At 41.9% G+C, this 14,465-nt stretch overlaps 1 protein-coding gene across 2 annotated transcripts in view; it reads right to left on the minus strand.

The window, feature by feature from the left end:
* LOC126212938 (ATP-binding cassette sub-family F member 2) overlaps window positions 1–14,465 on the minus strand; it is a 104,260-nt gene that overhangs the window by 14,752 nt on the left and 75,043 nt on the right. For both annotated transcript variants that reach the window (XM_049940456.1, XM_049940455.1), the window contains exon 10: window positions 14,078–14,269. In XM_049940456.1, coding sequence (XP_049796413.1) covers window positions 14,078–14,269 — 192 coding nt within the window. The remainder of the gene's footprint in view (window positions 1–14,077; window positions 14,270–14,465) is intronic.

Here is a 14,465-nt window from a genome sequence, read left to right on the forward strand (position 1 = left end):
CTCAGATTGCATCAAGGATAGGGAAGAAAATTGGTCGTGCCATTTCAAAAGAACCATCCTGGCATTTGCCAGCAGCAATTTAGAAAAATCATGGAAACATAAATCTGGATGGCCGGACGCGGTTTTGAACCGTCGTCATCCTAAATGCTCTGTTCCGAGTACATGCAGCCGATGATAGGGGCGCGGTGACATCCGTGCATCAGAAGTGGGCAGGCAAATGGTCAAACCGCAGACACACACATCAATAGTGCTTATTGCGTCTCGGCAGATTGTGTGCACTACAGAACACAATGCACGGTATTTCTCACTTCTGACAGTGTGAAGCAGTAGGAAGTTTACAGATGAGGCATAATTTGGGAACAAAACACTCTACATACGTCATATGTTTGCTCAGAAGACAGAGTTTGAGAAGGGCCGTAAACAAATAGGAAAGCAGAGTCGTCTGCAGATTAAGAGAATAGGAGAGAATGTCCACAATACTGGTGATCTTATTGGAGACAACAGAAGTGTGACAGTATCTGGAATTCCTTCTCAGAAAGAAGCTGCAACAACCATTCAGCCATGTCGCAGAACGACTATCACCGTCAAGAGCACTCTGGGTGGGTCCTCAAATTTTGCCTGAACAAAGAGGTCCAAATATCTGCAGCTAAAGTGGATGCATTTTTTGAATCTCGTGACCTGTGAGAGAACTATATATATATATACCGGAATCTAAATGAGTCAGCAGTGTGGAAAAGTAAGAGTGACAACACCAGTGAAAATTGAAGCTCAATTGCCAGCTGATTAGGTGCTCACAAGAATCACGTTACCGACGTGGCGTTTCTCAGATTCAGTTTTCTGAATGGGAGTCACACCGTTGACTTTAGACTCACTCATTGCAGCACATGATGGAATCAAAAATTACGACAAGGACCCTTTCCCCAAACTGCACACCCTCACTATGTAGAAATTTGAAGAAATGAGGGAGGCACCTACAACAATGTAGCTGTAGGGAACCAAAGTAAATTAGTTGTTTTTATTATTTTATTATAATGCTTAGTTATTAAGAACTGTTCTTAATAACTGCTTGTGTTTCTCTAAGAGGAAGTCATTATTTAAAGCTCGTTCTTGGAACTTTGTAAACAGGCCTTCTCCAAAAAGTTCAGGTGGCTGCCAGTACAGTTTCCTCAGAATCTTTGTGACACACTCCCTCGAGTCATACAAATCCATGACCATTCGTGTTGCCCTTCTCTGTATATGCTCAACATCCTCTAATAGCTCTGTCTGGTATGGGTCCCATGCACTCAAGCAAATTCTACGGCAGGTCACATGAGAGGTTTCTAAGAATTTTCCTTTGTAGATTGACTACATTGTGATACGATCCCACCAATGAACCGAAGTCCACCACGTTGTTTTTCCTCCTATGACTCAGTCTACGTGGACATTCCATTTCAGATCTCTACAAACTGTTACACCAAGTATTTGTACAAGTAGACTGATTGCATTTTTTACTCACTGGGAGGCCATGGTATGGAACAAAAAAAAGTAAAAAGTCTTGTAAAGATGGACTCTAAAATGGTCACCTCAAAAGCCATGAGCACTTTTTTAGTAGAATATGCACAGTTTATAGCCCACAATTGTATGCCTTTGCTTCAAATATATCCCCACATACTGGGGATGCCCAGTCTATACAAAGTGTGTTTGAAAAGTTCTCCATCTCGCTCAGAATTGCATCACTATTCACGTAGTTTACTGCTTAGATTGGTATACATGTTAGTAGATGGCACGTGCAATTGCAAGTCATTCCAGGCAGAAGTTTACTGTACACAGTTTTTCCAAGCAGTTATATGCATAGTGTTGAAAATTGAAAAAATTTAGTGTCATGCAGTGATTAAATTCTTCATAAAAGAAGGATTAGCACCAACAGATATTCATTGGTGGCTTGTAAATGTGTATGGCACCTCTTCACCTTCAATTTACACCCTGAAGAAACAGGCTGCCGAGTATAAACTTCGCCGTGAAAGTATCGAAGATGATTCAGCGACTGGCGTAAAAAAGTGCAATCACACCAGAAATAATCAACAAAGTGCACGATGTGATTTTGGAAGATTGGTGTATAAAGGAGCATGAAATTGCTATTGCTCTAAAGATATCAAAGGAAGGTATCACATCTTGCACTGGGAACTGAGCACAAGAGCTTTGTGCAAGGTGGGTGCTGCGTAAGCCACTGCGGATCACAAACACATTCACACGATACTTGCAAAGAAGTTCAGTGCTTTTTACTAAAAACAGAAGTGACTTTTTGTGTTGATACATGACAGTAGGTTAAACATGAATTCACCTCTACACACCCGAACCTGAAGAGCAGTCAACACAGTATTTAGAAGGCAGTCCTTCAGTTCCAAAGAAGAAAAGAACGGTGCCATCAGCTGGAAAGATCGCAGTGTCGGCATTTCGGGATGCAAAAGGGATTTTGCTGTTTGATTATATTGAAAAAGTTAGAACCACAACTGGAGAAAACTACTATCAATTTCTAATGAAACTGGATGCAAGTTTAAGCTTTATAATGAGTAACATTTGTAAGATTCCAGAACACCATTCATATGCAAGCAAGTTTTTTGTTTTCTCTGTTACTGTACATAATACAATACCTTTACAAAGCAGGCATGCTTTCAGTGGACAATATATATAAACAGAGGAGACAAAATGGGAACATTTAGTAGTAGCCAGTTTGATGAGAAGGCAGCTCAGACAGTGTTGAGGTTTCTTTGTGAGAAATTTTTTTTTTTTTTTTTTTTTTTTTTTTTTTTTGTGGTTTTAGGGCGCACAACTTCAACGGTCATTAGCGCCCAGACTACGTTAGGAATGCACCGCGAGTCACAAGTTTGAAACAGCAACGAAACGGAAAACACGATAAAAGACAGACTGACAGGCATAGGATTAAAAAAGAAAACAGCATAATCAAATGTCCTTTGAGAGGGTTGTCAAATTGATAAAATGAAGAACGCGAGCAGCTGCTCGTGGGTCATCCGCTAAAATGGCTTCTACAGTACATGGCAGGCCAAGATCAAGACGCAGTGTGTTAAAATCCGGACAGGACGTTAAAATGTGGCGGACCGTCAGCAATTGCCCACATGGGCAGAACGGCGCCGGCGCAGCCGTCAGCAGATGGCGATGGCTGAACCGGCAGTGGCCAATTCGTAACCGGGCCAAAACTACCTCCTCCCGCCGAGAAGGGCGTGAGGAGGACGTCCAAGCCACGGGAAGAGGTTTTAAGGCCCGAAGCTTGTTGTCTGTAAGTGCTGTGAGAAATGTGTTGGTATCAACAAGACACTGATGTAGCCTGCTTATGCTGGAGCTAACCTACACTGAGCATGCATATTCATCTTACAGCAGTGAATCTCTCTCCTGTGTTTCAGTTTTTTTTGACATGTTACAATACTCTCTGTTACGTCATCACACATTACAGTATCATCAGTGAACTCACTTTTTACTGAGCATATTCTCCCTCACTACTTTTCATGTCTGAAAATTATATTCTATTTCCACTGTACAGTGGGTTGTAGAGTACATACACAGAAATAAATACGAACATGACATACAGAGCTCATCTGTGCTCCACTACACTTACTGGTTTTGAGTAGAGGCAGACTTCAAACCACAGCACTCTGTTGCACTAAAATATGAATACAATTTGGCATTTGACTTCCTAAGAAAATAAAGCAGATACTGTGGCCTTAGGATTCCTGGGATTTACAATATCTCATGTGATTGCGGAAGCACTTTCATCGGTCAGTCCATATGCACTGTTTAAGACTGCTGTGAAGAATATCAGTGGCACATTAAAAAAAAATTGAGAATTGGAGGAATCTACAGTTGCTGAGCACAGCCTCGCAAACAAACATACAATAGTGAAGAGTCTGTACAAATAAAACTGTGTGAGAAAATGTTCAACCATGATGGCAGAAATGATCTTAGCAGTGCACGGAAGCGAGTTCTCGAGGCAGGAAAGAGCCACAGAGACTTGTCTCAATGTTTAAGCTACGATGGGAGCGGTGGCGCCTCCAGCACAGACTCTGACACCACCTGCAAAAGCATGATGTAACTACCCACCAATCAGAAGTCATCTTCGGGTTATATAAGGCCACAACAGCAGCAGATTCAACAGTCAGTTGCTCCTGACGGAGAAAATGAGGTAATCATTGAAAGCTCGAGGATTTACCCTGAACTGACATAGCAAGAAGTCAGAGAATGTCTTACACACTATGTGATCAAAAATATCCAGACACCTGGCTGAAAAAGACTTGCAAGTTTGTGGCGCCCTCCATCGGTAATGCTGGAATTCAGTATGGCGTTGGCCCACCCTTAGCCTTGATGACAGCTTCCACTCTCACAGGCATATGTTCAATCAGGTGTTTGAAGGTTTCTTGGGGAATAGCAGCCCATTCTTCATGGAATGCTGCACTCGGGAGAGGTATCGATGTTGGTCGCTGAGGCCTGGCACGAATTCGGCGTTCCAAAACATACAAACGTGTTCTATAGGATTCAGGTCAGGACTCTGTGCAGGCCAGTCCACTACAGGGATGTTATCGTCTTTTAACCACTCCGCCACAGACCGTGCATTATGAACAGGTGCTCGATCGTGTTGAAACAGGCAATCGCCGTCCCCGAATTGCTCTTCAACAGTGGGAAGCAATAAAGTGCTTAAAACATCAACGTAGGCCTGTGCTGTGAGTATGCCACGCAAAACAAGGGGTGCAACCTCCCTCCATGAAAACACGACCACACCATAACACCACCGCCTCCGAATTTTACTGTTAGCAGTACACACGTTGGCAGATGTTCACCGAGCATTCACAATACCCACATTCTGCCATCGGATCACCACGTTGTCGACCGTGATTCATCACACCACACAATGTTTTTTCCAGTGTTCAATTGTCCAATGTTTACGCTCCTCACACGAAGCGAGGTGTCATTTGGCATTTACCGGTGTGTGTGGTTCACGAGCAGCTGCTCAACCATAAAATCCAAGTTTTCTCACGTACCGCCTAACTGTCATAGTACTTACATGGGATCCTGATGCAGTTTGGAATTCCTGTATGATGGTCTGGATAGATGTCTGCCTATTACACATTATGGACCTCTTCAACTGTCTGCAGTCTCTCTAAGTCAACAGATGAGGTCCGCCTGGACGCTTTTGTGCTGTAAGTATGCGTTCACATTTCCACTTCGCTATCACATCGGAAACAGTAGACCTAGGGATGTTTAGGAGTGTGGAAATCTCGCATACAGACATATGACAAGTGACACCCTATCACCTGACCATGTTCGAAGTCTGCGAGTTTCCCGGAGCACCCCATCTGCTCTCTCATGATGTCTAATGACTACTAAGTTCACCGATACGGAATACCTGGCAGTAGATGGCAGCACAATGCACCTAATATGAAAAACTTAGGTTTTTGGGGGTGTCCGGATACTTATGATCACATAGTGTACCACAGTGCTACCGCAAAAAACTGTTCTCATGTTTTGCAACTATTTGAAAAATGCCTAGGCTGTTACACTTTATTTACAAGACATGTGGTGACAACTTTCAATTCCTTTATGACATTCATCACATCCATATCTGGTCTACAATTAGTACCAGTCAGTAGTGTAGCGCTACAAATATTGGTTGTAACACTGTCTCCTTCCCGTCTGAGTGATGTCATGTAATCACTGATATTTCAATCTGTTTCCTTTTAGAATTCACATAGAGTTCTCAATTCAAAGTTATATGTTCATGTAGTATTATCTGCGACATTTATAACAGAAATTTTTGACTTGATTGAATTGCTCAATGGCACTTTACAAAGAATTTTAGTTACTTTGTAAATAGTAAAAAATGCACTTACAGTGCCCACGACTTTTGCACAGCTTGCTGCTGTTTGTAACTGTTTGTATGATGAATTACGGGAAGTGCACACGACAATCTGGTGTGTCCAATGTGTGTAGACTATTCTGTTGCTCATAAGTAATTTTGTACGATTCATAAATGAAGTTAGCTAGTGCTCTGTTTTGCTCACAGCAATTTAAACTGAACTATTAATATGCCAGCCTAACTACAAGCCTGGAAATTTTTACATAATTGGGAAAATTAAAGTAAAATGTTTGTGACAACCAAGATTATAAGATTGAATGATTAGGTTGGTTCGAGATATAGTTGCAACCATGTGAATGCAATCGACATAGGCTTTCTCCCAGTTTCTGTAGTTTATGGCTGGGTGTAAGCTGTTAGATTTGTGGCCAATGGACAGTTGCAACAAGTTTTGACTGATCAGAGCAAATTCTTGTGACTGGCTCCAAGGCCTTTAATAAACCTGCTCCGAAGATATCAGCATGCGCATGTGCAGAGCTTTTTGTGTCGAGTCTAACAGCATTCTCGTTGAAAATAAGAAGTTCTAGGTTCCTGCTAGTCTTTTAAAGGAACTGTATATCTCAAACTTGTGGAAAATTTAATACATCCTAGCGTAATTTTATTACCTTTAGCGATTTATGTGATGCATATATAAAGCCTGGGGTATCAAAAACAAAAAGATCTCACTATCCTTTTGTGTCACTTTCAAAATGAATACAGTTTTCTCTTGCATACGAGGAACCCATCAAAGAGCAGATAATTGGGTGTCACATACCACACTCATTGCTATAAATGACACGTGCACATTAAAATGATTCTCTTCAAAGGGGAGGTGGCATAAATAGCAATAAGCAAGCTATGCTGTTAGACATATATTAGTGAAATTAAGCTGCATATGCATACCAGATTCTTCACCAGTGGGCACATTGCAGCCATTCCCTAACAACTAAACCCATGATAATTTTTCTTCAAATTAGATAATTCCTGGTATTTTTAATGTTTGAGCACTTAATAACTATGTTTATTAACAATGGTACTAATTGTCTACAATGTAAACAAATCTGTTTGAATAATATCCACAACTGAGCATTATACCAGTGGTTGAAAATACCTCTTCAGTTGTAAATTTCTTTTATCATCACAACCAGTTTCGGGCTCTCGTAAGCCCATCATCAGGTGTCGTAACTATGCTGTGGCCCCCGACCGCCGCAGTGGATGTGTACTAGGTGCGGTGTGCTACCGATGCGCGCAGAGCAGGGAGTTCTGGGCTCATAGGTAGCACACCGCGCCTAGTACACGTCCACTGCGGCGGTCGGGGGCCACAGCATAGTTGCGACACCTGAGGATGGGCTTATGAGAGCCTGAAATCAGTCGTGATAATAAAAAAAAATTTACAACTGAAGCAGTATTTTCAGTCTCTGGTGTCTACAATGTATTGTCAATCAGCAACAAAATTTGAGTTACCAAAACCAATGAGACATGCTGCTCATATTTTTTCATCATATGCATATAATCAAAATATGTAAAAGAACACAGAATGTGGATGAGGAAAGTGGTGTCAGGAATAACTGAGAATGTCTTCAGTTAACATGTTCAATCATTGACAACATAATGTGAATGGACAAACACAAAAAATCTACTCACCAAGTGGCACCACAAAAAAGGTTTAACTTGTACAAGCTTTTGGAACCAGTGGCTCCTCCTCCTGGTGGAAGAGTTGAATGGGAAGGAGAGGGGTGAAGGGAAAGGACTGGAGAGATTTCGGGAAAGGATACAGTTCAGAAAATTCACCTCGAACCCCAGGTCAGGGTAGACTTACCGGACAGTACGTCTTCCCTCACCCGGGGTTCTGGACGACTTTTCTTAAGTGTACCCCTTTCCCTAAACCTCTCCAGTCCTTTCCCTTCACCCTTCTTCCTCCCCCCTTCAACCCTTACACCTGGAGGAGCCACTGCTCTGAAAGCTTGTCAATTACAACTGTTTTGTGTGTGTTTTCTGCCGCCGTTTGGTGAATAGATTTTTTTATCTATCCAATTAAATAATTTTAAAAACAAAGATGATGTGACTTACCAAACAAAAGTGCTGGCAGGTCGATAGACACACAAACAAACACAAACATACACACAAAATTCAAGCTTTCGCAACAAACGGTTGCTTCATCAGCAAAGAGGGAAGGAGAGGGAAAGACGAAATGATGTGGGTTTTAAGGGAGAGGGTAAGGAGTCATCCCAATCCCGGGAGCGGAAAGACTTACCTTGGGGGGAAAAAGGACAGGTATACACTCGCACGCACGCACGCACGCACGCACGCACACGCACATATATATATATCCATCCGCACATACACAGACACAAGCAGACATTTGTAAAGGCAAAGAGTTTGGGCAGAGATGCCTCTGTACTTCCGCCTCGAATGACATCTCTGCCCAAACTCTTTGCCTTTACAAATGTCTGCTTGTGTCTGTATGTGCGGATGGATATGTGCGCGCGCGCGAGCGCGAGTGTATACCTGTCCTTTTTTCCCCCTAAGGTAAGTCTTTCCGCTCCCGGGATTGGAATGACTCCTTACCCTCTCCCTTAAAACCCACATCCTTTCGTCTTTCCCTCTCCTTCCCTCTTTCCTGATGAAGCAACCGTTTGTTGTGAAAGCTTGAATTTTGTGTGTATGTTTGTGTTTGTTTGTGTGTCTATCGACCTGCCAGCACTTTCGTTTGGTAAGTCACATCATCTTTGTTTTTAGATATATTTTTCCCACGTGGAATGTTTTCCTCTATTATATTCATACAATTAAATAATTTTGCCAATAAGTGATTGTTTCAGTTGACATATTGTATCACTGATTCTCCAAGAAGTGCCGACCGAAAGTGGGAAGCAGAAACCTTCCTAGTCAGCTTCATTCATCATAATTCGATGTTTTTGGAAAGCCTGCAACTGTCATTCATTCTTTAAATATGGTAATGAAACACTGCACCTCTTATTTTTCATCCTTTACATGATGATTTTGAGAATTTCTCATCGCCTTAGTATGTGTGTGCTGTGCTGCCTGTCTTTCACTGTAGCCATCTTTTTGCGGCTATATGGCACTGTGCCTTCTCTATTATGCAGAAAACAAGGCACATGCAAACCACCATTCATAATGTTTGTGAAATTTCACAGAGTGTGTGCATGTGTGCACATGTGGTTTCTGTATCATGTAGTAGACCCAGTACGGTACTAACCTCAAAAAGACAATACAATACAATGAAAGAGAGGCACAGCACACACAATACTTATGTAAATATTTTCACTTGACAATGACAGTCTCGGAATAATATATATATAAAAAAATTACATACCTGGAGCACTGGTTCATTATTTAAACCAGAAACTTTTGAGCAATATGAAAAGAGTAGAGGTGCCAACTAGCACAGCAGGTTGTCAGATAGCAAAACATGCGAAATAAGCATTCCAGTAAACACAAGTGTTCTGATGGTCGAAATTATCACAAAGCTGTGCATGCACAGTAGAGACAGTTTGAAAATAGTTACACTCCATTGTGATGGCATTACTTGAACGAATCTTTTGTCACTGGGTACCACGTACTACCAAATGACTGGCTACAACCAACAATAATGAACTGCCAACTGAAGAGCCGCACGCACCATAACTACAGTTTTTAGCCCAGCACGTCCCATCTGCACGATGGCGATGTAAAGAAGAGCTTTAAAAAACTGTAAATAATTTACAAAACTTGGAATTTAAAGAAGTGTGCTAACTTGCAGGTTTTGCTTCCTTACCTACAAAATCACAGTCCGAATCTTCGGATGTCTGTTAATGGAAACAACACACAGCAAAAATTTTACACGAAAAGTGGTCATACAGACAACTGAAGAGGAGGGATTCATATCCCTCCATCTTATTACTGATACTCACAATGCAAATTTATTTATATAGTGAGGAAAAGAAATATGACATGTTTGTCAAGCATAAATGTGCAGATACTGTGCAACAGTTTTACTCTCAGTTTGCATTTGGCAAGCTACGTCAAGAGACGACACCTGTCTTCGGCAAGAGATGGCAATCGCAGTGGTGTCGTGAAAGGGATTACCTACTCAGATGTGGCAATCATTCGATGGATCGCTATCCTTGTCCGAAGATGCACAGACTTCCAGACAACCATTACACACACGTCAAAATAAGTGTTGTATCACTACAGTTCTAGGAGTTCCTGACCCTTTACACAAAAATAGTATATATATATATATATATATATATATATATATATATATATATATATATATATATATATATATATATATATATATATAATGAGACTTACCAAACAAAAGCGCTGGCAGGTCGATAGACACACAAACAAACACAAATATACACACAATATGTCTGCTTGTGTCTGTATGTGTGGATGGATATGTGTGTGTGTGCGCGAGTGTATACCTGTCCTTTTTTCCCCCTAAGGTAAGTCTTTCCGCTCCCGGCATTGGAATGACTCCTTACCCTCTCCCTTAAAACCCACATCCTTTCATCTTTCCCTCTCCTTCCCTCTTTCCTGACGAAGCAACCGTTGGTTGCGAAAGCTAGAATTTTGTGTGTATATTTGTGTTTGTTTGTGTGTCTATCGACCTGCCAGCGCTTTTGTTTGGTAAGTCTCATCATCTTTCTTTTTAGATATATTTTTTTTTTCCACGTGGAATGTTTCCCTCTGTTATATATATATATATAGACACACACACACATTTCAGCTCTTTATTGCTCATGAAAACAAAAAAATTACAAGTTCTACAATAACAGTATAGACTTCCTGAAGGTGTGTTCAAGACTGCAGCATATACCAGTACCTCTAATACCCAGTAACACATCCCCTTGTACTGATGCGTGCCTGTATTTGTGCTGGCATACTGTACACTGGATCATCTAGGCACTGTCGGTCCAGACTGCTGCTCCTCAGTGGCCATTCAGTGTAGATACCTCAGAAGGGTTGGTGGGTCATCTTGTACAACAGGCACATTTGATAGCGTTCATGTCTGGACAACATGCTGGCCATTCCAATCTAGCAATTTCGTTATTATAAAGGAAAACGCACAAAAGATGTGCACCGTGAGCACGAGAATTGTTGCACGTTAAGACGAATCCCCTCCGAAATGCTGCCGATACAGTTGCACTGTACATCAGAGGATGTCATCCCTGTACTGTATGACCATTTGATTGCCTTCAATGGCCACCTGTGGTGTACACTGGCCCCCCGCAGTACCACCCCAATACACCAGGAGACTTCCATCCATACTTTCTGGACAGTGTGGTGGTGGTGGTTAGTGTTTAACGTCCCGTCGACAACGAGGTCATTAGAGACGTAGTGCAAGCTCGGGTGAGGGAAGGATGGGGAAGGAAATCGGCCATGCCCTTTCAAAGGAACCATCCCGGCATTTCCCTGAAGCGATTTAGGGAAATCACGGAAAACCTAAATCAGGATGGCCGGAGACGCTTTCTGGACAGTGTGTCTAGGACATTCAGACTCGCCACACTGCCTCCAAAAACGTCTGACAATTGTCTGAAGGCATATGCGAGTCTCATCTACAATTGTTGCACAGTGTCTAGTATCCAAAGATGGACCTCACCACGGACGCCTGAAGTGAAGTTGCAGATCGTGCAGCCTATTTTGTACAGTGAATTAAAACAAGACGTCCTGAGGCTGCACAAAAATCGTTAATCAGCATCGTGGCATTCTTCTCAGAGTTTCTCTGAACTGAAACCCGTAAGTAGTGGCCGTCAGCTGCAGTAGTAGCCTTCAGGTGGCCCGAGCCAGGGAAGTCGTCGACAGCTCCCGTATTTCTGATCCACCTCCGTGTCCGAACTACACTGCTTTGGTTTGCTCAGAGACATCTGGAAACTTCCCTCGATGAGAGCCCTCCCAGGAAACTTAATGTAGATACGATCAAACTTCAGAGTTCACCTCACAAGCGTGGTGGAACTGCAAGTAATGCACTGCCTTCCTGGCATTATGACTGGAACTGATCACCTGTCTTACCCACTCCGTCACACAGGCACAGCTGTTTACATCTTTGTGTGAGTGACTTCTATGAACAATCTAAGAGACTGTTACTGATGCAAGTATCCAAGTTCAATATCAGTGGTCAGGAGAGCTTGAAACTGAGGTGATGCAACACATTTTTTTGATGTGTGTACTAATAAGAGACAAGTTGTTGCTGTTGTGGTGGTGGTAGCTAATAACAGACTTGTTGTTGTTGTTGCTGTTGCTGCGGTACATTCCTATGGGACCAAACTAATGAAGTTATCAGTCCCTAGGCTTATACACTACTTAATGTAACTTACAAGGGGAGGCCACAACGTTTGGAACGTGGATTTACTGTAAACTTTGTACACCCTTAGCACTCCGTGAGAACAACAAAATGTGTAAGCAGTAGCGCGCACTTCTCAAGCATTATTGAGAAAATCGCAAGATAATTTCGGTCGTCAAATATGTATCTGTGAGTGGCCACTTTTACCATGAAGCGGCTGTAGCCGAGTGGTGCCGGCACTGTAGCTCAGCGTGTTCGATCAGAACGTTAGCGACCCTTTCTAATTAAAAAACTGAGCGAACGGATCAACGAACAAACTGAACGGGTGTCCCCCGTCATACACCCTGAAAAAATTTAACGAACAAAATAGAACAAAATGTTTTCTAAAAAACTTTTATTACATTTACAATGTTATTTAGCAGTCTACTAATATTTATTATCACAAATAATATAATATTCATAACTATCGACTAGTAAACGACCAAACGCATGAAGTGATACTGAAAATGTATGCTTGTCCGTGTCTTCAAAACTGTTCATATTTAATCTAAAGAGAACGAGAAATTGATTCTCGGAAGACGCTATTAAAATACACTCGATACTGCATAACCAATCATCAGCGTCGATTTTTAAGGAAATGCTGCGTTATGCACGGTTTGCTTCTAAATTATCGTCTGAAAGAGATATTTTTGAAAATGTTAACGAGGTTTGTTTTTCCACGGAAAACATCAAATACCTTGCGTATGTGGAAACATAGCATTTATTCAATGCAGCTGGTGCCGTTTAAATTTATGTTTTCCATGTTTTTACGAAAAATACCATCCTGCAACTTGTACACATAATGTCAAAGCGATGATTAATTTTAAATCTTTCGAAAGCCATCTGTGCCGGTCAAAACTTGGGCTCCTTCCAGGTATAAGGGATTTCTCAAAAAAAAATGGACAAGCATACATTTTCAGTATTACAGTATGCGTTTGGTCATTTACTAGTCGATAGTTAGGAATATTACATTATTTGTGATAATAAAAATTAGTAGACTGCCAAACAACATTGTAAATTTAATAAAAGTTCATCCGATTACACGTATTTTTCCCATTATATCAATTGTAATATAAATAGTAAAGAAACTGTTGAAAATAAAAAAAAAATTAAAAAGAAACTAATGAACAGAACTCTATGCAGGAGATTGGACGCCAAGCACTATCGTTTGTTGAATTTGTTCAGGGCGGACATCGGATAACACACGTTCAGTTCGCTCATTATTTTATTAGAAAGGGTAGATAACACACTGATCGACCACACTGAGCTACCGTGCCGGCACCACTCAGCTACAGCCGCTTCATAGTAAAAGTGGCCACTCTCAGATATATATTTGACGACCGAAATTATCTTGCGATTTTCTCAATAATGCTTGAGAAGTGCGCGCTACTGCTTACACACGTTGTTGTCCTCACGGAGTACTACGAGTGTGCGACGTTTGCAGTAAATCCGCGTTCCAAACGTCGTGCCCTCCCCTTGTTAAACTAACACTAAGGACAACATACACACCCATGCCCAAGGGAGGACTAACCTCCAACGGGGGCAGCCATGCGAACCATGGCAAGGTGCCTCAGACCACGCGGCTCCCCCACACGGCACACATGTTGTAAGAGAAGAAAACTGACAGATTACCACCACCACCACCACCACCACCACCACCACCACCACCACCACTACCACTACAATAATGCAGATCATGTATGTGGTAATGAAGAGAATATACCATTTTTTTTTAAACAAAGGTATGTTAAGTTATTCAATGAAAATGGTGTACCAGGGAATTTAAAGCAATTAGAACAAGGTCTGAAGTTGTCAGAGAACAGACACTCTAGGTCATTACCACAGCACAGTGCCACATTAGCACCTACCTGCTGGCGGCCGGTGAGGCCGTAGCGGCCAATGATCTTCCGCATCTCTTCCTTCTCCTTTACCTCCGGGAAGGAACGCATCATGTACTCTAGTGGAGACAGGTCCAGGTCCAGCAGCTCGTGCAAGTGCTGGTGGTAGCGTGCGATGCGCAGGTGAGAATTCTTGCGGATCATACCCTCCGTCGGGATCAGCTGCGACACGCATCTCCGATTAATACTACCACCGTAATATGACAACAGAACATACGACAGGAAATATAGCCAAATGTCCAAACTTATGGAAAGTTAGTAATACTCTTAACTACGCGAAGAATGAAGTTATTAGTGTACAGTTTTCTTATACACTGGCTGCTTTGTAGACTTGAAGCTGTAGGGAATGACAGAAGCA

The sequence above is a fragment of the Schistocerca nitens genome, chromosome 11 (genome assembly GCF_023898315.1).
Source record: "Schistocerca nitens isolate TAMUIC-IGC-003100 chromosome 11, iqSchNite1.1, whole genome shotgun sequence".
NCBI lineage: Eukaryota > Metazoa > Arthropoda > Insecta > Orthoptera > Acrididae > Schistocerca > Schistocerca nitens.